The following is a 27,192-nucleotide window of genomic DNA, read 5'->3' on the forward strand; positions in this document are numbered from 1 at the left end:
TATTTTTAGTATAAAAATTATTCGAGGCTCAGCACCCATAGCTCAGCGGTTATGGCGCCGGCCACATACACGAGGCTGGCAGGTTTGAACCCAGCCCAGGACTACTAAACAACAATGACAACTGCAACAACAACAACAAAAAATAGCCAGGCGTTGTGGCAGGTGCCTGTACTCCCAGCTACTTAGGAAGCTGAGGCAAGAGAATTGCTTAAGCCCAAGAGTTTGAGGTAGCTGTGAGCTATGAAGCCACAGCACTCTGCTGAGGGCAACATACTGAGACTCTGTCTCAAAAAAAAAAAAAAAATTTGACAGTAGACATGCATGCACAACAAAATACAAAAGGATATACAGTGGAAAGCAAGTCCCCTATCTTCCACATACCCAGTTCCATCCCCTCCCAAATTCCACTATTATCCATTTCCTAAATATCCTTCCAGATACAGTCTCTGCATTTACAAAGATGTGCACATATTTTATATACATACAGCACACTGTATGAATAGTTATTAGTCTCCTTTTTGAGGCCTGTATAATACTTCATTTAAGATTTGACCAATTCCCTGCCAGACATTTAGATAGCTTCTTATCTTTTGTGCTACATCAATACTCCCTTTTTTTTTTTTTTTTGAGACAGAATCTCACTAGGTCACCCTCAGTAGAGTACCATGCCATCACGGTTCACAGCAACCTCAAACTCTTGGGCTTAAGTGATTCTCTTATCTACTCTCAAGTAGCTGGGGCTACAGGCACCCACCACAATGCCCAGCTGTTTTTTTTTTTGTTGTAGCTGTCGTTTTTTAGCATGCCTGGGCAGGGCCAGCCTCAGTGTATGTGGCCAGTGCCCTAACCACTGGACACAGGCACCAAGCCTACGTCAATACCCTTTTACAATCATCATTTCACCTATACACTAATTCATCTATAGGAAATACTACCAGAAGTGGTAATGCTGGGTCAAAAGGACTCTATCTGATTGATCTGTTCATTCGTGTTAGTTATTTTTTCAATTAACAGTTAGCTTTTTTCTGTATACAGTTCTATAGTTTTTAACATGTCTTGTAGTCACCACCATCACAGTCAAGATACAACACAGTTCTATTACACACAACCCCCTCCAAACTTCCTTCATCCTATCCCTAACACTACGGACCCATCACTATAACTTCATCTTTGTAATACAGGTGGAATCACAGAACACAACGTTTTGAGACTGGCTTCCTACCCTCAGGTAATATCCTTGAGATTCATCCAAGTTGTTAAGTGTGTTTATTTCTGAGTAATATTCCATGATATGGATATGATGTGCCACCATTTATTCATTCACTGAAGGACATTGGGTTGTTTCCTGATAGACTAAGTGGACATAAAGCTCGTGTGCAATTAAATTGCACACAAATTTTATGTCCACCCTGTTTGTGTATATGTACGTGTGTGTATACATACACATATATATACACACACATTTTTAGTGGGTATGAAGTTTCTATTTCATAGCAACTATGATTAGAACTACCATAAACATGTACAGATTTTTGTGCAAACATAAGTTTTCGTTTCTCTATGGTAAATAAGGGGAATTTCTGGGCTAATTGTAAATATGTGTTTCATGATATAAGAAATGTTTGAGCTGTCTTTCTAGAGTGGCTATACTATTCTTTTTTTTTTTTTTTTGTAGAGACAGAGTCTCACTTTATGGCCCTGGGTAGAGTGTGGTGGCATCGCACAGCTCACAGCAACCTCCAACTCCTGGACTTAAGTGATTCACCTGCCTCAGCCTCCCGAGTAGCTGGGACTACAGGCGTCTGCCACAACGCCCAGCTATTTTTTGGTTGCAGTTCAGCCGGGGCCGAATTTGAACCCGCCACCCTCAGTATATGGGGCCGGCGCCCTACTCACTGAGCCACCACCCGGCTGTACCATTCTGCATTCCTAGCAGCAATGCAGCAGCCAGGACTTCCAATATGTTAACAGGAATGTTAAGGGTGTGTATTTCACCTTGTTTTCAGTGTTGGGGAATGGCATTCGATCTTTCTCCATTAAGTATGATGTTCACTGTAGCTATTTTTTGTAGATTCCCTTGACCAGGCTGAGGAAGTTCTCTTCTTCCTGACAGTTTTTATCAGAAATGAACACTGAATTTTGTCAAATGCTTTTTCTGCACTGGTATCACATGGTTTTCTTCTTTAGATTGGTAACCTGGTGGACTAAACTGATTCATTCTGAAATTCTTGACCAGACTTCTAGTCCCAGAATAAACGTCACTTAGCCATGTGTATTAAATTGTTTTTATGCACTACTGAATTCAATCTGCCAATACTATATTGAGGACTGCATGTGTGTTTTCATAAGGAATATATGCTTGCATTTTGGGTTGTTTTTTCTTTTTTTTTTTATGTTCGTGGATTAGTAGACTCAATTATTCTCAATTTTTTTAAATTAAAAAATAACTTTGTACATTGATGCATTTATGGGGTTCAGCATACTGCTTTGATATACAATGTGAAATGCTTACATTGAACTAAGTAACACATCCATTACAATTATACTCATTTCTTAATAGTTTTGAAATTTACCATTGCAGGCTCGGCGGCTAAGGCGCCAGCCACATACACCAGAGCTGGTGGGTTCGAATCCAGCCCAGGCCTGCCAAACAACAATGACAATTACAACCAAAAAATAGCCGGGTGTTGCAGTGGGTGCCTGTAGTCCCAGCTACTTGGGAGGCTAAGGCAAGAGAATCACTTAAGCCCCTGAGTTGGAGGTTGCTGTAAACTGTGATGCCATGGCACTCTACACAGGGCAATATCTTGAGGCTCTGTCTCAAAAAAAAAAGAAAAGAAAAGAAAAAAGAAATGTACCACTGCATCATGCACATTACGTGAGGTTCCCCTTAAATACCCTCCCCTCACTCCTCCCATGTCCCCCATCCCCTTCCCTCTCTCCTCTTCCCTTCTACTTTCTAGACAATAGTTATGTTTTGGCATTCATATGAATGTGTAGGTGATTATATATTGATTTCATAGTAGTATTGAGTACATGGATACTTTTTTTTCCATTCTCGAGATACTTTACTAAGAAGAATATATTCCAGCTCCATCCAGGTAAACAAAAAAGATTTGAAGTCTCCATCTTTTTATGGCTGCACAGTATTCCATGGTGTACATATATTACAATTTGTTAATCCATTCATGGGTTGATGGGGACTTGGGCTGTTTCCATGTCTTGGCAATTATGAATTGGGCTGCTATAAACATCCTGTTGTAAATGTCTTTGTTGTAAAATAATTTTTGATCATCTGGGTATATACCTAGCAGAGGAATTGCAGGATCAAATGGTAGGTCTACTTTAGTTCCTTGAGTGTTCTCCAAACTTCTTTCCAAAAAGGTTGTATTAGCTTGCATTCCCACCAGCAGTGTAGAAGTGTTCCCTTCTCTCTGCATCCATGTCAACATCTGTAGTTTTGGGATTTTGTGAGGTGGGCTAATTTTACTGGAGTTAGATGGTATCTCAAAGTGATTTTGATTTGCATTTCTCTGATGATTAAGGATGATGAGCATTTTTTCATGTGTTTGTAGGCCGTGCGCCTGTCTTCATCAGAGAAGTTTCTGTTCAAGTCTCTTGCCCACATAGAAATGGGGTTATTTGTTCTTTTCTTCTCTGTAGATTAGTAGATTCAATATTAGTTACTTTTTTAATTTTTATTAAATCATATTTTATGAGGTACAATGTGATGATTTGATGTATAATGTGGAATGCTTAAATCAAACTGATTAACATAACCATCACCTCACTTATTTTTTTGTGGTAAGACATTTATAATATATTCTTAGTTGTTTTGAAATGTACCCTTGAAGGGCCGCACCTGTGGCTCAAGGAGTAGGACGCCGGCCCCATATACCAGAGGTGGTGGGTTCAAACCCAGACCTGGCCGAAAAAATAAAATTGCAAAAGAAAAAAGGAAATACCATTGCAAACTTAGGCGGCACCTATGGCTCAAAAGAGTAGGGCGCCAGCCCCATATGCTGGAGAGTTCAAACTCAGCCCCAGCCAAAAACTGCAAAAAAAAAAAAAGAAAAGAAGAAATGTACCCTTGAATTGTGTACATTAGGCGAGATCCCACCAAATATCCTCTCTCTACTCTTCCCTTCTTTTTGGGGGGGAGATGGGGGTGTACTGTATTAGATATCAGGGTAATACTGGTCTTGTAAAATGAGTCAGAAAGTCATCTCTCCTTTTTTAAAATTGGTATTATTTTTCTTTAAATGTTTGATAAAATTCACCATGAAACATGTGGGCCTAGAGGTGTTTGGGGGGGCAGTTTTTAACTACACTTACTCTATTTTTTTAATAATTACAGGATGGGCTCAGCACCCATAGCACAGTGGTTACAGCGCTACCCACATACACCGAGGGTGGTGGGTTCGAACCAGGCCTGGGCCAAATAAAAAATAGCAGGGCGTTGTGGTGGGTGCCTGTAGTCCCAGCCCGGGCCTGCCAAACAACAATGACGGCTACAACCAAAAAATAGCCAGGTGTTGTGGGCAGGCGCCTCTGGTCCCAGCCATTTGGGAGACTAAGGCAAGAAAATTGCTTAAGCCTAAGAGTTGGAGGTTGCTGCGAGCTGTGATGCTATAGCACTCTACCCAGGGCAACATCGTGAGACTCAAAAAAAATAATAATAATTACAGGATTGATTCAGGTTCTATTTCATCTTGAATGAATTTTAATGATTTGTAATCTTCAAGGAAACGGACCATTTCATCTAACTAATTTATACTCATAACATTTTCTTTTTATCTCTGCAAGGTCTATAATATACTGATACCCCTTTTTTCATTCCTTTTATTCTTTATTTATCTAAAAGAGTGGTGTTCTGTCACCCAAGCCAGAGTGCAGTGGTATGACCATTAGCCTTGAACTCCAGGGCTCAAAGGAGCATCCCACTTCAGCCTCCTGAGTAGCTAGGGACTAGGGGTGCCTGCCACACATCTAGCTAACGTGTTTTTTTTTATTAAGAAATGGTATCTTGCCATGTTGCCCAGGTTGGTCTCAAACTCCTGGCCTCAAGCAATTCTCCCAGCCCAGCCTCCCAAAGTGCTGGGATTATAGGCGTGAGCCACCACACCAGTCCTTATTCCTTTTATTAACGCTTTAGTTCTTGGGTGGCGTCTATGGCTCAGTGGGTAGGGCGCTGGCCCCATATACCGAGGGTGGCAGGTTCAAACCCAGCCTTGGCCAAACCGCAACAAAAAAATAGCCAGGTGTTGTGATGGGCGCCTGTAGTCCCAGTTACTAGGGAGGCGGAGGCAAGAGAATCACCTAAGCCCAGGAGTTGAAAGTTACTGTTACCATGGCACCCTAGAGACTCTGTCTCTACAAAAAAAACTTTGGTTCTCTCCTTTTCTTTGTTGATTTTGCTAAAGTTCAATTCTGTTGATCATTTCAAAGAACTAGGTTTTAGTTTCACTATCATTTTTCTGTTTTTAATTTCACTGATTTCTGTTCTTATGTTTACTATTTGTTTCCTCTTAGTTGCCTTGAATTTATTAGTTCCTTTTATAGTTTAAGGTATAAATGTAGACTACTGATTGGAGACCACCTTTTTAATGCTACAAATTTCCTTCTAAGTACTGCATCCTACAAATTTTGATATATTGTGTTTTTACTCACTTCAAAATATTTTCTAATTTTCCTGTGGCTTCCTCACTGACATATGATTTAGAAATATGCTACCTGTGTAACTTCAAAGTTTTTAGAGCATTTTCCCCACTTATTTTTTATTTGTATATAATCATGGAGTACAAATCCAAGTTTGTTATACCCACCCCCACCCTTCCGAGTCTCCGCAGTCCATCATCCCACACTCCTCCACATGTGCACTATTTCCCTCCACCTATAAGTGAGATCATGTAGTGTTTGTGTCTGAGTTGTTTCACTTAAGACAGTGGCCTCCAGTTCCATCCATGTTGCTGCAAAAGACATGCTCTCACTTTTTTATAGCTGAATGGTATTCCAGTTGTGTATATATACCACAATTTCTTTATCCAATCCTCCATTAACGAACACTTATTCAGATTGATTCCATTATCTCTCCAATTGTGAATAGTGCTGAAATAAACATTCCAGTGCAGGTATCTTTTTGATATAATGATTTCTTTTCCTTTAGATAGATACCCAGAAGTAGGGAATGCTGGAGCATATGGTAGTTCTATTTTTAGATCTTTAAAAAGGCTCCCAATTGTTTTCCACAGATGCTATACTAATTTACATTCCCACCAACAGTACATACAAGTTCCCTCTCCTTTTCTCCTCATCCTTGCCAACGTCTGTTATTTTTTTTATTTTATTTTTTGCAGTTTTTGACTGGGGCTGGGTTTGAACCTGCCACCTCCAGCATATGGGGCCGGCACCCTAGCCCTTTGAGCCGCAGGCGCCACCCAATATCTGTTATTTTTTTTTTTAATAATATCCATTCTGGTTGGTATCTCATTGTGGTTATAATCTATACTTCTCTGATGACTGGTGATGTTGAACATTTTTTTGTATGCTCATTGACCATATGTTTATCTTCTTTTGGAAAATGTCTATGTCCTAAGCCCACTTTTTAATGGAGTTGTTTTTTGTTTTTTTGTTGCTGCTGTTATGTTGTTTGAGTTCCATTTAAATTCTGGACATGAGTCTACTGTTTACAAAGTATTTTCTTCCATTCTGCACATTGTCTGTTCACTCACTTCATTGTTTCTTTCTTTTGCTGTGCAGAACCTTTGTAGTTAAGTCCCATTTGTTTTTTTTTTTTTGTCTTTTTTTTAATTTATTTTTATTGTTAAATCATAGCTGTGTACATTAGTGCAATTAAGGGGTACAATGTGCGGGTTTCATATGCAATCTGAAATATTCTCAATCAAACTGCTCAACATAGCCTTCATGGCATTTTCTTAGTTATTGTATGTAGGCACTGTTTTTTGTTTTTGATGCTTGTGCTTTTCAGTTCTTACTCATGAATTCTTTGCCTAGATCAATGTCCAGAAAAGTTTTCCCTAGGTTTTCTTCTAGTATTTTTATACTTTCAGGTCTTACATTCAAAGTCTTTAGTCCATCTTGAGTTGATATTTGTATATGGTGAGAGAGAGGGTAGAAACATTCTTGTTATCTTTTGTCACTGTTTTCTAATTTAGTCTCACTAATATATCAGGCTGTATTTCGTATAATTATAATACTTTAAAATTTTTTACATTTCTTTTAGATCCCAGGATATGGCCTATTTTGGTGAATGTTCTGTGTACTCTATGTTGAGGGTGTTCTAAAACATCCAGGTCAGACTGGTTGATAGTATTGCTCATGCTCATGTTCTGGCTGATTCTGTGGTCTTATCAATTCCTGTCCAGGGAGGAGTGCTGACACTGCAATTCCAAATGTGGTCTTATCCACTCATTTCAGATCTGACAGCTTTAGTTTCATGTACTTTGCAGCTGTTATTAGGTATATATACATCCACAAATGTTATATCTTTATTATATAATGTCCCACATGATCTTCAGTAATTCTCTTTGTTTTGAAGTCTGCTTTTTAAAATATTAATAGACCCGCTTCAATTTTGTTTTGTTTTTTTTGTTGTTGGCCGGGGCTGGGTTTGAACCCATCATCTCTGAGCCTACCCCTTTGAGCCACAGGTACCACCCCGCTTCAATTTTGATTAGTGTTTTCATAGTATATATTTTGATTAGTGTTTTCATGGTATATATTTTTCTACTTTTTAATTTTAACCTACATATTTTATATTTGAAGGGAGTTCCTTGTAGACAGCATATATATAGTTGGCTCTTTTTTTTTTAAACACATTATGACAATCTGTCAGAATTGAATATTGAGATACACAAGATTGAGACTATTTCCATTTAATGTAATTATTGAATTTAGGTCTACCATCTAATTTGTATTCTTTTTTTCTTCCTCTATTTCCTCTTTCCTGTCTTGATTCAAGTTTTTTTGAACTTTTAATTCCATTTTAATTCATCTACTGTTTTTCACCATCTCTTTGTATAATTTAGTGGTTGGGCTAGGGACTAGAACAGACAATCTTTCATAATCTAAGTACAACAAATACTTTACCACTTGAAGTGGATGTAGAAATTTTATCAACATATTTCCTCTCCCTTTATATGTTAGCTGTATTATATATCTACATACACCCAAAACCTCAAACATCATAATTTTTTCAGCTAAACATATTTTTAAAGGACTCATTCAAAGTCCAAGCCGGGTTCCGTCCCCACTGGGCTGCCGCCCCAGCTGGACTGCTGCTATGGAACTCCGTGCCCAATACCTCCTGGAGAAACTGCAGCAGGACCTGGAGGCAGGGCAACCCCCCACCACTGCATGCCGAGCTTCCGAGTCCTGGTGCTGTCTGCCAAGTCTGAGGGGCAGGTTGCTGCTTCAGAGGCACAGACTAGTGAACATGAGCCTAGAGGAACAGCTCTGAACAACTTCCTTTAGTAATTCTTTTACAGAAGCTCTACTGGTAACACATTCTTAGGTTTCCCTTCATCTGAGAATATCTTTATTTCACTTTCGCTCCTGAAGAGTATTTTTTCTGGACATAGACAGAATTCCAGGTTAATAGTTCTCTTCTTTCAGCACTTTAAAATGTTACTTAACTTCCTTCTAGCCTCCATGGATTCTGATGAGAAATTCACAATTGTTATTCCCCAATAAGGAACGCTTTTTTTTTTTTGAGACAGAGTCTCACTTTGTCATGCTGGGTAGAGTGCGGTGGCATCACAGCTCAGAGCAACCTCCAACTCTTGGGCTTAAGCGATTCTCTTGCCTCAACCTCCCAAGTAGCTGGGACTACAGGCACCTGTCACAACACCCAGCTATTTTTTTGTTGCAGTTGTCATTGTTGTTTTAGCTGGCCCGGGCCAGGCTTGAACTGCCAGCCTTGGTGTACGTGGCCGGTGCCCTAACCATGAACTATGAGCGCCAAGCCCAGACGAGATAATTTCTACTGATCATCTTCACTCACCTTATCCTCTATCATTTCCATTCTGCTATGGAGCCTGTCCTTAGTTTCTAGTTTTAGTTACTGTATTTTTCACTTATAAAATTTCCACTTGGTTCTTATATTTTCTGTTTGTTTTGTGAAAGTTGCTATCTTCCCATCTCAAGAGGGTTCCCTCTTACTTGCTGGAGCACTTTTATAATGCCCACTTAAAATTCTTTGTTGGATAATTCCAGCATCTGTGTTATATTGGCATTGGTGTCTGCTGGTTGTCAAAAGACATCCTAGTTGGGTGGCGCCTGTGGCTCAACGGGTAGGGCGCCGGTCCCATATGCCGGAGGTGGCGGGTTCAAGCCCAGCCCCGGCCAAAAATAAAAAAAAAAAAAAGACATCCTAGCTCTTTTGAACTGCATTCCCGATACTAATATTTTTATTACTATGTTAAGAGATTCTGGATCTTATCTAAACTCTTTGGCAAATGTTGTCATTTTTACCTTAGTAAGCAATTGACCCAGCTGGATTCCAGATACAAATCCCAACCAACCTTCTGTTGAGTTGCAGTTTCCAAGGCAGCAGAGTTTTCAATCATTTGGAGAACTTTCTAAATCCATCCCACATGGGCACCACCCATTGGCCAATCTGGGATTTGCAAGGTGGTCTATCTCAAAGCTCGGATCTCTGTTTGTGTAACCACAACTTGTTGAGAAGTCCAGGAGTTCACAAACAACTGAAAGTGTCACTCTCCTGGCCAGGTGCACTGGCTCACGCCTATAATCGTAGAATTTTGGGAGGCCAAAGAGGGTGGATTGCTGAGCTCACAGATTCGAGACCAGCCTGAGCCAGAGTGAAACCTCGTCTCTAAAAATAGCCGGGCGTTGCGGCAGGCGCCTGTAGTCCCTACTTGGGAGGCTGAGGCAAGAGAATCACTTGAGCCCCATGGTTCAAGCTTGCTGTGGGCTAACACCATGGCACTCTACCAAGGGTGACAAAGTGATACTCTGTCTCCAAAAAAAAGCATACTCTCCTGAGATGGCCCTCTCTGCAATCCCCCCAGCACTTTCTAGTTCCCTGTGTCTCCCCTCACTGGTTCTCTAGCCACACACTTCTCACACCTGTGTCCATGTCAGGGACAAATGGTAAGAGGAGAGAGATAAAATAAACAATCAGGGGGTTGCCCCACTTTCTTAAGAATAAAGCTCTTCCGATCAGTGCCCCTTTCTGGTGCTGCTGGCATAAAGATGCCTGAGGGATGGGATACAAGAGAACAGAGAAAAAAAATATATTAAAACATTGAATTTCTACACTCTCTCTGAGCATTAGAGACTCACTCCTCAAACCTGGGGCTCTCTCTGTCCATATTAACACCCATTTATGGGTTTTAGGTTGCCCTGAGTTCAGACTGAAGAATATCAGAGAGGGAAAAGTTGGTAATCTCAATATCAATTTAATGGTACTTCAAATTCTGGTCTTCTTCCCCACTCTACATGCTACTATTTACATTCCAGAATCCTCCATGTATTCTTTTCATGTTTTATAGCTGCATTCATTGGGAGAGACAGGGTGAAATATGCCATCTTACCCAGAACTGGGGCCTCCTCTATTTACCGTTGTAAATTCATTCAAACCCATTTTCCAAAGCCATGAGAGATGATAAAAGTGTTGTTTTAGAATCTGCCTGTAGGCCTGCAGCCAATTACTTCCAGTGATCAATAAGACCTATATCTTTTCTGTAATTTGTGATAGTTTGAGACTTTCTGAGTATCCCAGACTTCTCAGAGGTGAGGAGAATGGATACCGCTTTAAGCTGTCCAGGATTTACCTTCTTCTGGGACTCTCTAATATCTTCTGACTTGAAATTCCAGAAGGCTATCCATTCCTAGTTATGGAAACCCAAACACAATAGGCCATGTACCGATCTTTGCTCACATGACAGTATTTTATCCAGGACGCTATGAAATGTATAAGCCTCTCCTGCAGCTATCACTGCCATAATCAGCAGCTGCCTCAGAGTCCAACCAGGACAGAAACTTTCTGCTTAACCTCATATCCTGACAATAATGTCAATTCCTGAAGCCTGAGTACCTAGTGTTACGTCTGAAAGATTCACAAACTCTGTTCTAAAGTATCCCCAAATGTTTTCTGTGCTGTGCCTCTAACATCTGCTCAAATTACAAAGCTTCACTTTTGGTTTTTAAATGGCTCTTAAATTTTAAGAAAGAGCTTTAGTGATTTTAATTTAATTTTTTAAATTAACAAATAATGGTACATGTCCATGGGGTACACAGTGATGTTTCTGAGGATAGAAATAAGGGGACTTATGGGAAGAGTCATATCCTGATGTGCTTGCATTGCTAGAAATAATGATTTAATGAGCTTATATAAAAGCCAATATTCAATTGTTTATTATAACTAGGTTAGAATTGAATTAAAAAAATGATTGCATATGGTGGCATAGGGAACAGAGACTGGAAGTAAGTGGATCAGAAAAGCAGGTACACATTCAGACGACAGGATCTCTGCTGAGAAATTCAGAGTCTGTTGAGAGCTCAAAGTCAGGCCCTTTCAGACAGTGGTCTGTCTTGCTGGAACTTCACTCCTCCCCCAGCACTACTCAAGCCCCAAGGACTTTGGGTACTAGGAGGCCAGGTTCCCCCAGTTGGCTGCTCTCTTGGAAGGAGTGAGCACAGGGATTGGGGAAGAATTGAGAGAAGACATAAGGTACTGAAATCAGCACGAATACTTTGATCTCACAGGAGAGAAAAAAATCTCTCAGGGAGGTGAGGGGAAAGTATCCCTCTCCTCGTGTTTCTCAGAACGGCAAGGCACCGGGCACGGACCGCCCACAAGGCTTCCCAGGGGCTTAATTGCTCATCTTGTGGTTTGTGTGCATGGTCTAATTGGAGTCAGCCTTGACATCCTGTACCTGGACTGTGTTCCGTCCCAGATTTTGTTTGTGTTAGGATCAAAAGTAATGTAGAGTGATAAAAGAAAGAAGTAAATCAATGCAATTAAGGTAGTAAAAGAACAAGCCAAGCAAGAACCATGATGTAAGGGTTCGCCCCCCCCCCCTGCCCGCATTTAATGTATGTAATAAAACCAGAGCTGGCCCAGAACTAGGGGCTGTTCCACTGTCCTCACACCTGCTAGTTGTGGTCAGTCACCCAGCCCAGCTCTTTAAAAAACTTTCTCTTCGTGTCTTGACTATTCATTTTTCCCTCATTCTCTTGTCTCCACCAGCCGCTGGAGGGAACTTACGGCCTAGTTTGGGACTTGTCCCCAACATGTTTCAATATGTATAATGTGGAATTTGGCAGCCTCCCTCTCTCTCTCAATACACATAATATACAGTGATCAGATCAGAGTAATTAACATATCCATCATCTCAAACATTTAAGACACAACATGTCTTTGTGCTGAGAACATTCAGTTATCTTCCTTCTAGCTATTTGAAACTATTATTGTTAACTATGGTCATTCTACAGTGGTATAGAACACAGGAACTTATTCCTCTTAGCTATAAATTTGTATCCTTTAAAAAATGGTCTTTGGGGGCTCAGCGCCTGTAGCTCAAGCGGCTAAGGCAGCAGCCATATACTCCAGAGATGGCGGGTTCAAATCCAGCCCGGGGCCTGCCAAACAACAATAACAACTATAACCAAAAAATAGCCAGGCGTTGTGGTGGGTACCTGTAGTCCTAGCTACTTGGGAGGCTAAGGTAAGAGAATCACTTAAGCCCAGGAGTTAAGAGATTGCTGTGAGTGGTGATGCCATGGCACTCTACCCAGGGCAACAGCTTGAGGCTCTGTCTCCAAAAAAAAAAAAATGTTCTTTTGGAAGGCTCGGCATCTGTAGCTCAGAGGCTAAGGTGCCGGCCACATACCCCAGAGCTGGTGGGTTCGAAAACCAACCTGGGCCTGCCAAATAACAACAACTACAACAAAAAAATAGCCAGGTGTTGTAGCGGGTACTCTGTAGTCCCAGCTACTTGGGAGGCTGAGGCAAGAGAATCACTTAAGCCCAAGAGTTTGAGGTTGCTGTGAGCTGTGACACCATGGCACTCTACCCAGGGCAACACAGTGAGACTCTGTCTCAAAAAAAAAGGTCTTTTGTTCTGGGCATGATGGCTCACACCTATAATCCCAGCATTTTGGGAGGCCAGGCATTCAAAACTAGCCTGGACAAAAAAAAAAAAAAAAAAAAAAAAACTTCATTCCTATTAAAAAATTTTTTTTCTTTTCGAAGTAAAGTCTTTTAGGTAGCTTAAACTGCCTAGCACAGAGTTCAGGGGGTAAGTCCAGTCTGGAAACAAGCCTGGGGGTCGTGGGGGCAAGCCAACCTCAGAAGCCTCAGGTCCTACTGAGGTCTAGAGGGTGTCCATGAAGAAGGATGTACCCAAGAGGCACTCTAACATTTATTTAGAGGATTGAGATAAGGAACCCAGCAAAGGAAACTTAAAAGGACAAAGGGGTGACCTGAAGTCAAGATAAGGAAGCCTCTCAAGGGGCAGGACAGAGGTCGCTGAGGGGATGCTTCTGATAGGTCAAGGAAGTCAAGGGCTGAGAAATGACCCTTGCTTTGACAACTGGCAGCCACTTAAAAATTTTGATTTCAGAGAAACATGATGAGTGATACAAAACTTCTCTAGTGATTACTGCACTTCTTCACAACATTTATCACAACTCCAAAATGTAGAATCATTTGAATCTGTCTTTCCTTGATCCATGGAAAGTCCAACAGAGGCAAGGGCCAAGGAAGTCTTCTCCTCCATTGTAATATTCAATGGCTCAAGTTTGTGGAACAAATGAAAGGCCCAGAGAATCCAAGAAAGTCAGTTCCCCTCTATTCACAAGGCAAAGGCCTGAACTTCTGAGCCAGCATTGCTACCCATGCTGACCTGGCCAGACTGTCGACACAAACCCAGCAGCCGGAGGCCTGAAGCAGTGCTCTTCAGACACATTCTCCCCATCTTTAGTCTCAAGAACTTCTCCAATTCACTAGCAGTTACTGGAATTTGTACTGTGGTATGCTTGGGCCCTCAATTTAACCTGCTGTGGCAAAAAAAAAAAAAAAAAAAAGACTGTTTTCCTCCAATGGTTCTTAAATTTTAGTATGTATTAGAATTAGAATTAGATGTAGCATTTGTTGGGCCCCAGCCCCAAGAGTTTGTTTCAGTGTGTCTGGGATGAGACCTGGGAACTCATATTCCTTTCTTTCTTTTTTTTTTTTTGAGACATAGTCTCACTCTGTTGCCCAAGCTAGAGTGCCTTGGCGCCAGCCTAGCTCACAGCAACCTCATACTCCTGGGTCCAAGTGATCCTCCTGCCTCAGCCTCCCGAGTAGCTGGGACTACAGGCAGCCACCACAACATCCAGCTATTTTTTCTATTTTTAACAGAGACACGGTCTCACTCTTGCTCAGAGCTGGTCTCGAACTCCTGAGCTCAACGGACCCTCCTCCCTCAGCCTCCTAGAGTACTAGGATTACAGACGTGAGCCCCTGTCCCTGGCTGAGAACTCATACTCCTAACAAGTGCCTAGGGGACTAGTCTGGGGACCATGTTTTTAGAGCGACTGCTTTGGTGTTACTCTCCTAACCTTAGTCATTTTTGTTTCCCCTATTAAGAAAATCTCTCTCGGCTCAGTACAGTGGTTACAGTGCCGGCCACATACACCAAGGCTGACGGGTTCAAACCTGGCCCAGGCCAACTAAGCAACAATGACAAATGCAACAGAAAAATAGCTGCGCATTGTGGCGGGTGCCTGTAGTCCCAGCTACCCCGTTTCCCCGATAATAAGACATCCTCCGAAAATAAGACCTACTTACAGGAAAGATAAGACGTCCCCTGAAATAAGACCTAGCGCATCTTTGGGAGCACACCTTAAAATAAGACACTGTCTTATTTACGAGGAAACAGGGTACTTGGGAGGCTGAGGCAAGAGAATTGCTTAAGTCCAAGAATTCAAGTCCGCTATGAGCTGTGACACCCCGGCACTCTACCGAGGGCAAAACATAGTGAGACTCTTGTCTCAAAAAAAAAAACCTCTCTCAGATCATAATGTACATTGAAAATATGACTTAATTTTCAAAATGTTTATGAAATTTAAAAAGGTAACCCAAAGTAATCATTTAATAATTCCCAAGAATATGGTAGTATTCAAGAGAATGTGGCCTGCTGGAATAAAGTCAGACGTCCTCTAGATGCCCTGGGCAAACAACATATAGCACCTACACTAAATTGGGCCTATTTGTAAGTAAAAGTCACAACAGCCACTCCTTGAGCACTAGCTGGATTACCTACAAAAATGTCACATATGCTATCTCCCAATTTATAACAACCCAGTGAGTACATATCATAATGCCCATTTAGCAGAGGAAAAAAACTAAGAAGTAGGAGTTGGTCCAAGGTCATAGAGTCAAAAGAAAGTGAAGCTGAAAACCAAATCCAAGCCTACAAGTCCAAAGCTGGTAGCCATTGTCCCCTCAGCTCTGAGGCAGGTCAACACAACTGCTTTTATATATCTCATGCCCAGCACAAGACCTGGCCTCAACACGGTACAGTGTTTACTGAATAAGCATAGGAAGGCACCTACTAAGGGGCTCAGGCTCATTCTTTCATACTATGCCCCATTTTCTGATGTCCAAAGTTGGCTTGTCATAGGAAAGAAACAATGATAACAGGACACACTTTTACAGCATTTACTACATTCAGTACTAGACTGAGCGCAGGATATGTGCTCACTTATTTAATCCTACCCACACTGGAAGTAGGTACTACTGTTCTCCAAATTCTAAAGATCAGGAAAATGGGGCACAGAAAGGTTAATAACTTGCCCAAAGTCACAGAGCCAAGTTACGGCAGAGCTGGATAGAAACCCAGGCAGCCTAACCCCAAATTCCACGTTCTTAAATCACCATGTGACGCTGTCCTCTCAAGTAATTAAAAAAAAAAAAAAATTCCAGAGAGAGAAGAAAAAGGAATCAGAGTTTCCTAAACACCTTCTTTATGCTTTATCTCTAACTGGTGTTAACGTCACCATCCTGGATCACAATTCTAGCACCCACCGCCCTAAAGTAGGCGGCTGTGAGAGCTGAAACCTGTGACAGCAGCCATCTCCACCCTGGTGCCCAGAGGCCTCCCACAGCAGCAAGTCCCTGACCCAGGGTGCCTCCTAGGCTATGCCGACTTGGGGAGCAATGGAATGAGAGATGAGAGGGCCAGACACACAAAACACAAGCAAATAGGTCACAGCCAGGATTCTATGACTCATGCAGGTACAATCATGTTCTTTATTATTGATGACTGAAGTCAGATGGTCCTCCTCTTCCCAGTATTGTGTTACCACGTAATTAGCTGGCCTGCTCATTTCAGTTCACAGAAAAAAAAATCCTTTTACGGTCAAGAACATAATATCCCTGTTCACCTTAAAAAAGAAAAAAAGTGTACTAAAAAGATAAACGCTAACACAATACAAGTGACATGAAGTGCCAAGGAAGAATCTATGTAGCACAAATGTTACTTTTTTAACGTAGCACAAATGTTACTTTTTTAAAGTGCGCATTTCTTCAAAAACTTTTATAGCAGCTTGGCTATTTAGTTTCCTAAGAAATTTATAGCTAGGATTTGCATACAAATTTATATTTTAATTATATGCTATTTTTTAGTAAGCCTACACAATAACAGATTCAAGTTCAAAATGTAAGAACTACAAAAATAAATTCCAACATTGATATACTTAGTGAGTTCCCTGGGTCTAGACAATTACCATACCGAATGGTAGACAACACTCAAAACAAATTTAATTTGCTGAGGCATGAAAAACACAGCATGTGGGAACACACCTTGTTGCCCAGGCCAGGAGTCTCAACTCTGTGCTCCTTGCCTTACCACCCCACACTGTACCCCACGTCTAACAGATGCAAGTCTGTTTAGTACTCAATGGGGCACCCTCTGCAACCCCACAAGATCACAGAAGCAACAAGCCAGACCCCACTTTCTCTCACCTAGACTAGTCCAAGAATCACACTTTTGCCAAGTGTGATTATCACTCCTCATCTAAGTAAAACACTTGGAAGCTCCACGCAGCCTTCAGGTTAGAGGCAGGCTTCCAGGGAAGCACAGCACACAGGCCCCATGTCCAGCTTCCTCCTGCTGCTCCGTAGACTCAGACTCCTGGGCTCATGCTGCACCCTGTTCCAACTAACTGGTCCTGTCCGGGACTACATCCCAGGTCTGTCATTTACTAACTCTGTGACCCTGCACAAGTCACTCAGCTTCTGTGTCTCAGTTCTCTGGTAAACTGAGAATAATAATCGTATCTTCCTCAAAAGGTTGGTGTGAGTTTTAAATCAACTAGAAATACAAATGCTGAATCATTTAAAACCAGCACACAGTAATCACTCAGTACATGATCCCCCCAGAGGACAATTAACTCTCTGTCATTCATACCTTTGAACTCGGTTGTCTGTGCCACCTTGTGAGAAAGCCCCACCCCCTTCCTCGCACTGGAATCGTTCCCAGAAGGGTGCTCTTGGGCACACATACTGTGTCCCTTCTCCAAACCCAGGGCCAACCATGAGGCCCACCACTTAGTAAGTCCTCAAAGTGTTTTCTGAACAATTGTCAATGAATATAAAACTGAAGTTGGGGGGTTAAGGCTGCTGGGGGATGATGATGCAAACAGCAGGCTGTCAGGATGGCACGATGGCTGGGACTCGGACTAGAAGCTGCATGTGGTAACAATCAAGGCTAGCAAGGCCATGGCCTGGCTTCGTCTGTGCGCGAGCACCCCCTCCTCGCAAAGATAACGTGTGCCTCCTGCTGCTGGCATTGCTCCCACTGCCCAGAGCAAGGGAGCCAGTGTGGTAATATCATAGGCATAGGCCAGTGATTTTCAACCAGTGTGCTGTGAAAGGATCTTAGGTGTGCCTCAGACTTTAAAGATAGTTAATTATTTTCAAAAGAAGTTCAAAGCACAATAAGTATGTTATTTTGTTACTTTTTTTTTTTTTTGATCAACATAATTTAAGTGTGCCAAAGAAGTTTACCTATATGTTCAAGTGTGTCATGGGATAAAAAAAGATCGAAAAATACTGGCATAGCCTGATCCTCAACCCCATTCCACTTTCCCCCCAAAAGTGGGCAACTTCAGAGTAAGTAAGGGGGAGGTGTCCTAGGAGAGCCTGGGTGAATGGCAGCCCTGGCCTTCCAGTCCAAGAAAACCATGGGAGAAAGCGTTAGTATCAAATATAATTAATAAAAATTTGACAATAAACACGTTTGCAACTACTATGGAAAAACTGATGAAATTTAATCAAGTTATAAATATCTAAAGGCCAGCTCTAACAATTGAACTTTCCTATGTGCATGTTACAAGCTATGAAAAATGAAAAAGGTTAAATTCATCTACATTCTGAATACAGATTTAAGTTTTAGGAAGTTGGCATGCAAGTAATACAGAGACTTTTCTGATTTCAAAGCCTTAATAATGGTCATTTTGCAAGGTTCATAAATATAGGCTGTTTATATACAACAGTATATTTTTGTGTTTTTATATCTTATATACCTTTTGTATTTTCTTTGAATCTTTCTGAGCATTCTCACGAAGAGGTACTTTTCCAAATAATTTCCATCCCAAATCATTTTGTTTGTCAAGTCTTGCATTTTGTTTTCTAGCAAGCAAATTCCTATAGAAAGAAAATAAAAGGGTTAGGGAATTTCTGGGTATTTAAAGAAACATTAGGACAGCCAAATCACTCTAATGAAAACAAGTAAACTTTCCTTCAAGAGGAACAATGTGATGAACCACATACTTTAATTCTTCAGACTTGATTTTCACAGATACATAATTATGCAGCATAAGACTTTAAACCAGAAATAAATACTTCATTATTAAACCGTTATGTGTACAAATTCTACAATTTAGAATATGGAAATATGTTATATCATAACGTATATCAGGAAAAGTGAGCTATGAAAGTCAGACTAGGGTGGCGCCTGTGGTTCAGTGAGTGGGGCGCAGGCCCTATGTGCCATATGCTGAGGGTGGAGGGTTCAAACCCAGCTCCGGCCAAACTGCAACAAAAAATAGCTGGGCATTGTAGTGGGTACCTGTGGTCCCAGCTACTCAGGAGGCTGAGGCAAAAGAATCGCCTAAGCCCAAGAGGTTAGGCGAAAGAGGTTGCTGTGAGCTATGATGCCACAGCACTCTACTGAGGGTGCCAAAGTGAAACTCTGTTTCTAAAAAACAGAAAAAGAAAGTCAAACTAAACTAAAATGAAACCCTGGTGCAACCATTCACGAGCTGTGTGACTTTGGACAGTACATTAACCTCTCTTAGCCTTAGTTTCCTATCTTCGACAAGGGGACGCCACCCATGCTCACAAAGTTGTTATACAAATTAATTAAAATTTCAGGCACATAATCAGTGTTTAACATCAACTTTAATAGTTAACCACTAGCTTAAATTATCTATAAGGTAAATCTGTATTATCTATTTAGAAAGAGAATTCATATATTATAAAAAGAAAGTCACTCTGAGATGGTCACAAGGTTTTCTCTCCCAAGAACATGTAAAGAAAAGCTCCAAATAACACAAATAATCCCCAACCAGTAATAGAAAATAAACCAAAATAAACTATGTTTCAAATGCGTTGGTGAATTCATTATAAACAAATGGTTTCCAGGGCTTACTAAAATAATTTAAGATGAGCCCATAGCATTTGCTGTACAAAGAAAGTGCTCAAAGAAAAATGAGGATGTGTCAAAGGGAAACAGCAGCCATCTCCAAAGACTGCCATTGGCCAAATCTGGGACACTTTCATCATTGAAATAAATAATGAGAACTATGAATTATAACCCACTGAATAAAACAGAAATCCACTAACCCACATATAATAAATGGAGGAAGGGGAAGCTCTTTACATGCCATCAAGTTAGTACAGAAGAACTAATATAAATAGCAAATGATCAATGGATGTTTAAACTAGTGGGTGAAAGCTGGATGAGGAACTGGATTGTTACATAGTTTAAAAGTATCCCCTACAGGGCGGCGCCTGTGGCTCAGTGAGCAGGGCGCCAGCCCCATATGCTGAGGGTGGCGGGTTCAAACCCAGCCCCGGCCAAACTGCAACAAAAAAAAGCCAGGAGTTGTGGCAGGCACCTGTAGTCCCAGCTACTAGGGAGGCTGAGGCAGGAGAATCGCCTAAGCCCAGGAGTTGGAGGTTACTGTGAGCTGTGTGATGCCACGGCACTCTACCGAGGGCAATAAAGTGAAACTCTGTCTCTACAAAAAAAAAAAAAAAAGTATCGTATCCCCTACAGGCTGAGCTCCATGGCTCACTCCTGTAATCCTAGCACTCTGAAGCGCCCATGTGGGTAGATTGCTTGAGCTCACAAATTCAAGACCAGCTTGAACAAGAGTAGGGATGTGTGTCTACTAAAAATAGGAAAGAAAAAAAACGAAAAAAATTAGCTGGGCGTTGTGGCAGGCACCTGTAGTCCCAGCTACAAGGGAGGCTGAAGCAAGAGAATTGCTTGAGCCCAAGAGTTTGAGGTTGCTATGAACTATGGTGTCACAGCACTCTACCTAGGGCAACAGAGAGACACTGTCTCAAAAAGAAAGAAAAAGAAAAAAGTATCCCCTACAAATTACTTATTCATTACAAAAGCAAAAATAGTTACTTTTACACTAGAGCAGTGGTTCTCAACCTTCCTAATGCCGCGACCCTTTAATACAGTTCCTATGGGTCGCAACTCACAGGTTGAGAACTGCTGCTCTAGAGGAAGCTGGGGATACCACCTCGGCCAAGTGATCAAAGCCAACATCACCCATATCAGGACAGATAGCACAGGACCCCTGGATGTCACACAGAGAGCACCACCCCAGACTGATGGCACTGGCAGCCCAAGAACACATCACCCGAATCTAACCATGAGAAAAAGCAGATACCCACAAACTGAGGAATAATCCATAAAATGTCTTTTTACTCTTTGAAAGTGTCAACATCGGGTGGAGGCTGTGGCTCAGTGGGTAGAGCGCCAGCCCCATATACCGAGGGTGGCAGGTATGAACCCAGCCCTGGCCAAACTGCAACAAAAAACAGCCAGGCGTTGTGGCGGGCGCCTGTAGTCCCAGCTACTCGGGAGGCTGAGATAAGAGAATCACCTAAGCCTAGGAGTTGGAGGTTGTGGTGAGCTGTGGCGCAATGGCACTCTACCAAGGGCGATAAACTGAGACTCTGTCTCTAAAAAAACAAAAAAGAAGGGGGAAAGTGTCAACATCATGAACAACAAAGGCTAAGGAATTATTCTTGATTGAAAGGAGAGAAAAAAGACCCGACATTTAAATGCAATGCATAATTCTGTGCTACCACTCTGCACCATGGGGAAGAAAGGCTATTGGGAGACGACAAAGTTTGATTATACACTGTGCATCTGAAAACAGCACTGGATTAATATTACATGTCCTGATTTTGATAACTGTACTATGGTTATACCTAAAAGAATGTCCTTGTTCTTAAGAAATACGGTGATAACCTGGTTTCTTGTACTCTCAAAGAAATACGCTGATAAATTTAGAGGTAAACAGACATGGTATCACCAATTTACTTTACTCTTCTAATTGTTTTTTTTTTTTTTATACAGAGACAGAGTCTCACTTTATGGCCCTCAGTAGAGTGCCATGGCATCACACAGCTCACAGCAACCTCCAACTCCTGGGCTTAAGTGATTCTCTTGCCTCAGTCTCCCAAGTAGCTGGGACTACAGGCGACCGCCACAACGCCTGGCTATTTTTTTGGTTGCAATTCAGCCAGGGCCGGGTTTGAACCCGCCACCCTCGGTATATGGGGCCGAGGCCTTACCGACTGAGCCACAGGCACCGCCCTACTCTTCTAATTGTTAAAAAAAAATGTGCATGGACTGAAGGTGGAGCAAGATGGCAGCCGAGTAACAGCTTCCTTGCATCTGGGCACCGTTGAGTCTGGGAATATAGGACTCCAGGCATCTCTGGCTGGTGGGATCTGCCTATCATCACCCCTGAGAGGATACAGGGAGTCAGTGAGAGACTTCTAGACCCCAAGAGGAGGACTAAAACAGTGGAAAACCGGCAAGTGGTCGCGTGTGTTCAATCCATCTAAGCCCGCCCGCAACTGTAAGTTCAGTAGCAGCGAGACTGCAAACCAGAAAGGCCTTACCTGTGAACTGTTTTGGTGTCTTTGGACTTGGCACTCAGCTGAACTGCCTTGGGGAGAGCCTGAGCGGGAGTGCGGAGAACTTTGGCCTCTGTCTAGGGCCCCAGTCTGAGCCGCTGAGCCAGACGGAGCTAATAGTGTTTGCCTCTGGGTCACAGGCAGACATTGTGAGTGATCTCCCCCGGCAAGCTCCGCCCTCAGGGTCATTGGGTGGGAGCTGGTAACCCAGTGACCAAGTAGCCTAAGGGCAGGGTCTGAGCCGCCTTGCAGCCCTAACCCTCAGGGGCAGAGGGAGACCAGTTTTGACACACATGGTAAGTGGATAGCCACTTCAGCAGTGATTCCAGCAACAAGCACTTCCCTGAGAAAGCTTCTGCTCAGTAAGTGAACAAGTTCAAAGTGCCTTTTAAGTGGGCTGAAGAGAGATTTAGGGTGTCTAACTGCTGGGGTTTGAGAAACTAGCAGCCTCCAGTCGTATCAGAACTGTGATTAACGTCTCATACCCCAGAAGACCACGTGTTGCCCAGACAATATTCAATAACATATACATACGGCTTTGTTTTTGGTTGTGTTTTTTTTTTTTTTGGTTTGGTTGTTTTTTTTTTTTTGTTTATTTTAATGTTGTGGATTGTTGTTTTGTTTTTTAAGTTCAACCTTTTCCATACAGATCCTTTTTCTTTCTCAATTTCTCTAGTTTAATTATAATTGCCCATTGCTGCCTATTTCAATAATTAGAACTTCATTTTTGTTAGTGTTTCTACCGCTATTATTTGGTTTTTCCAGCCAATTTTATCCCGTAAAGTTATCTGTTTGCTTGTTTTGGTTTGATTTACAGCATTTTTGTCTTTCCTCTCTACTTGGTGGAGGTGGGGTACTGTGTCTGATCAGGTTAGCAAAAAGCTGCTGACCTCAAGGGAACCACCCCACTGGGCACCCCCAGAAGGTGGTTTGTTTTTTTTTTAAGGTTGTATCAAAGTACCCTACTGTACACCTATATTGCTCTGTCTCCCTCTTTCTGTGCCTCTCCTCTTTTTGTCAATATTCCTTTTACCCACCCCCTCTCCTTTCTCTATTTTCCTTTTTTTTTTTTCTTATCACTTGGTCCTCCTTTCTTTCATCCCTTTTTTGCTCTTAAACCTTCTCACCCTTCTGGTCCTGTAACCCTTAGTCCACAGGCACGAGAACTTAAAGAGCAAGAGGAAGAGAAAGGAAAATTAGGGCAAGGAAACAGATAAAAGAAATCACCCATGAGGAAGAATCAGCAGAAAACTCCAGGCAACATGAAGAACCAGTCCAGAACAACCCCACCAAGGGACCATGAGGTAGCTACTGTAGAGGATTCCACCTATACAGAAATGTTAGGAATGACAGAAAGGGAATTTAGAATACACATGTTGAAAACAATGAAAGAAATGATGGAAACAATGAAGGAAACTGCTAATAAAGTGGAAAATAACCAAAAGGAAATCCAAAAACAGAATCAAATCAGAGATGAACGATATGAAGAATATAAAAAGGATATAGCAGAGCTGAAGGAAATGAAACAGTCAATCAGGGAACTTAAAGATGCAATGGAAAGTATCAGCAACAGGTTAGACCATGCAGAAGAAAGAATTTCAGAGGTAGAAGACAAAGTTTTTGAGATAACTCAGATAATAAAAGAGGCAGAAAGGAAGAGAGAGAAAGCAGAACGTTCACTGTCAGAATTATGGGACTTTATGAAGCGTTCCAACATACGAGTTACAGGAATTCCAGAAGGGGAAGAAGAATGCCCCAGAGGAATGGAAACCATACTAGAGAATATTATAAAAGAAAATTTCCCAAATATCACCAAAGATTCTGACACACTGCTTTCAGAGGGCTATCGGACCCCAGGTCGCCTCAACTCTAACTGAGTTTCTCCAAGACACATTGTGATGAACCTGTCCAAAGTCAAGACAAAAGAAAAGATTCTGCAAGCTGCCAGGAGTAAGCGCCAGTTGACCTACAGGGGCAAATCCATCAGAGTGACCGCAGACTTCTCTAATTAAACTTTCCAAGCAAGAAGACAATGGTCATCTGCCTTTAATCTACTTAAACAGAACAATTTCCAGCCCAGAATTCTGTACCCTGCTAAGCTAAGCTTCAAAACTGACGGAGAAATCAAATCATTTACGGATATACAAACATTGAGGAAATTCGCCACAACAAGACCAGCTCTACAGGAAATACTTCAACCTGTTCTGCACACTGACCACCACAATGGATCAGCAGCAAAGTAAGAACTCAGAAATCAAAGGACAGAACCTAACCTCCACACTGATGCAAAAGATAAAACTAAGCAATGGACTCTCACCAAATAAGACAAATAGAATACTACCACACTTATCAATTATCTCAATAAATGTTAATGGCTTGAATTCCCCACTGAAGAGACATAGATTGGCTGACTGGATTAAAAAACACAACCCATCTGCAAGAAACACACCTGGCTTCAAAAGACAAATTAAAGCTCCGAGTCAAGGGTTGGAAGACAATTTTTCAGGCAAATGGAATTCAGAAGAAAAGAGGAGTTGCAATCTTATTTTCAGATACATGTGGATTTAACTCAACTAAAGTCAAAAAAGACAAAGACGGTCACTTTATATTGGACAAGGGAAAAATACAAGAAGACATTACAATTCTAAATATCTATGCACCCAATTTAAATGCTCCCAGATTCTTGAAGCAGACCTTACTCAGTCTGAGCAATATGATATCTGATAATACCATCATAATAGGGGACTTTAACACACCTCTTACAGAGCTGGACAGATCCTCTAAACACAAATTAAACAAGGATATAAGAGACTTAAATGAGACCCTAGAACAACTGTGCTTGATAGACGCATATAGAACACTCCATCCCAAAGATAAAGAACATACATTCTTCTCATCACCCCATGGAACATTCTCCAAAATTGATCATATCCTGGGACACAAAACAAATATCAACAGAATCAAAAGAATTGAAATTTTACCTTGTATCTTCTCAGACCATAAGGCACTAAAGGTGGAACTCAATTCTAACAAAAATGCTCGACCCCACCCAAAGGCATGGAAACTAAACAATCTTCTGTTGAATAACAGATGGGTGCAGGAAGAAATAAAACAGGAAATCATTAACTTCCTTGAGCATAACAACAATGAAGACACAAGCTACCAAAACCTGTGGGATACTGCAAAAGCAGTTTTGAGAGGAAAATTCATCGCTTTAGATGCCTACATTCGAAAAACAGAAAGAGAGCACATCAACAATCTCACCAGAGATCTTATGGAATTGGAAAAAGAAGAACAATCTAAGCCTAAACTCAGTAGAAGAAAAGAAATATCCAAAATCAAATCAGAGATCAATGAAATTGAAAACAAAAGAATCATTCAGAAAATTAATGAAACAAGGAGTTGGTTTTTTGAAAAAATAAATAAAATAGATAAACCATTGGCCAGACTAACGAGGAATAGAAAAGTAAAATCTCTAGTAACCTCAATCAGAAATGATAAAGGGGAAATAACAACTGATCCCACAGAGATACAAGAGATCATCTCTGAATACTACCAGAAACTCTATGCCCAGAAATTTGACAATGTGAAAGAAATGGATCAATATTTGGAATCACACCCTCTTCCTAGACTCAGCCAGGAAGAAATAGAGCTCCTGAACAGACCAATTTCAAGCACTGAGATCAAAGAAACAATAAAAAAGCTTCCAACCAAAAAATGCCCTGGTCCAGATGGCTTCACTCCAGAATTCTATCAAACCTTCAAGGAAGAGCTTATTCCTGTACTGCAGAAATTATTCCAAAAAATTGAGGAAGAAGGAATCTTCCCCAACACATTCTATGAAGCAAACATTACCCTGATACCAAAACCAGGAAAAGACCCAAACAAAAAGGAGAATTTCAGACCAATCTCACTCATGAACATAGATGCAAAAATTCTCAACAAAATCCTAGCCAATAGATTACAGCTTATCATCAAAAGTCATTCATCATGATCAAGTAGGCTTCATCCCAGGGATGCAAGGCTGGTTTAACATACACAAGTCTATAAACGTTATCCACCATATTAACAGAGGCAAAAATAAAGATCACATGATCCTCTCAATAGATGCAGAAAAAGCATTTGATAAAATCCAGCATCCTTTTCTAATTAGAACACTGAAGAGTATAGGCATAGGTGGCACATTTCTAAAACTGATTGAAGCTATCTATGACAAACCCACAGCCAATATTTTACTGAATGGAGTAAAACTCAAAGCTTTTCCTCTTAGAACTGGAACCAGACAAGGTTGTCCTCTGTCACCTTTACTATTCAACGTAGTGCTGGAAGTTCTAGCCAATACAATTAGGCAAGACAAGGAAATAAAGGGAATTCAAATGGAGCAGAGGAGGTCAAACTCTCCCTCTTTGCTGACGACATGATCTTATACTTAGAGAACCCCAAAGACTCAACCACAAGACTCCTAGGAGTCATCAAAAAATACAGTGATGTTTCAGGATATAAAATCAATGTCCACAAGTCAGTAGCCTTTGTGTACACCAATAACAGTCAAGATGAGAAGCTAATTAAGGACACAACTCCCTTCACCATAGTCTCAAAGAAAATGAAATACCTAGGAATATACCTAACGAAGGAGGTGAAGGACCTCTATAAAGAAAACTATGAAATCCTCAGAAAGGAAATAGCAGAGGATATTAACAAATGGAAGAACATACCATGCTCATGGATGGGAAGAATCAACATTGTTAAAATGTCTATACTTCCCAAAGCAATCTACCTATTCAATGCCATTCCTATCAAAATACCAACATCGTACTTTCAAGATTTGGAAAAAATGATTCTGCGTTTTGTATGGAACCGGAAAAAACCCCGTATAGCTAAGGCAGTTCTCTGTAACAAAAATAAAGCTGGGGGCATCAGCATACCAGATTTTAGTCTGTACTACAAAGCCATAGTGCTCAAGACAGCATGGTACTGGCACAAAA

At 41.2% G+C, this 27,192-nt stretch overlaps 1 protein-coding gene across 2 annotated transcripts in view; it reads right to left on the minus strand.

Moving 5' to 3' along the window:
- TBC1D14 (TBC1 domain family member 14) overlaps window positions 1-27,192 on the minus strand; it is a 156,696-nt gene that overhangs the window by 63,876 nt on the left and 65,628 nt on the right. For both annotated transcript variants that reach the window (XM_053567480.1, XM_053567481.1), the window contains exon 3: window positions 18,562-18,682. In XM_053567480.1, coding sequence (XP_053423455.1) covers window positions 18,562-18,682 — 121 coding nt within the window. The remainder of the gene's footprint in view (window positions 1-18,561; window positions 18,683-27,192) is intronic.

The sequence above is a fragment of the Nycticebus coucang genome, chromosome 17 (assembly GCF_027406575.1).
Source record: "Nycticebus coucang isolate mNycCou1 chromosome 17, mNycCou1.pri, whole genome shotgun sequence".
Classification (NCBI taxonomy): Eukaryota; Metazoa; Chordata; class Mammalia; order Primates; family Lorisidae; genus Nycticebus; species Nycticebus coucang.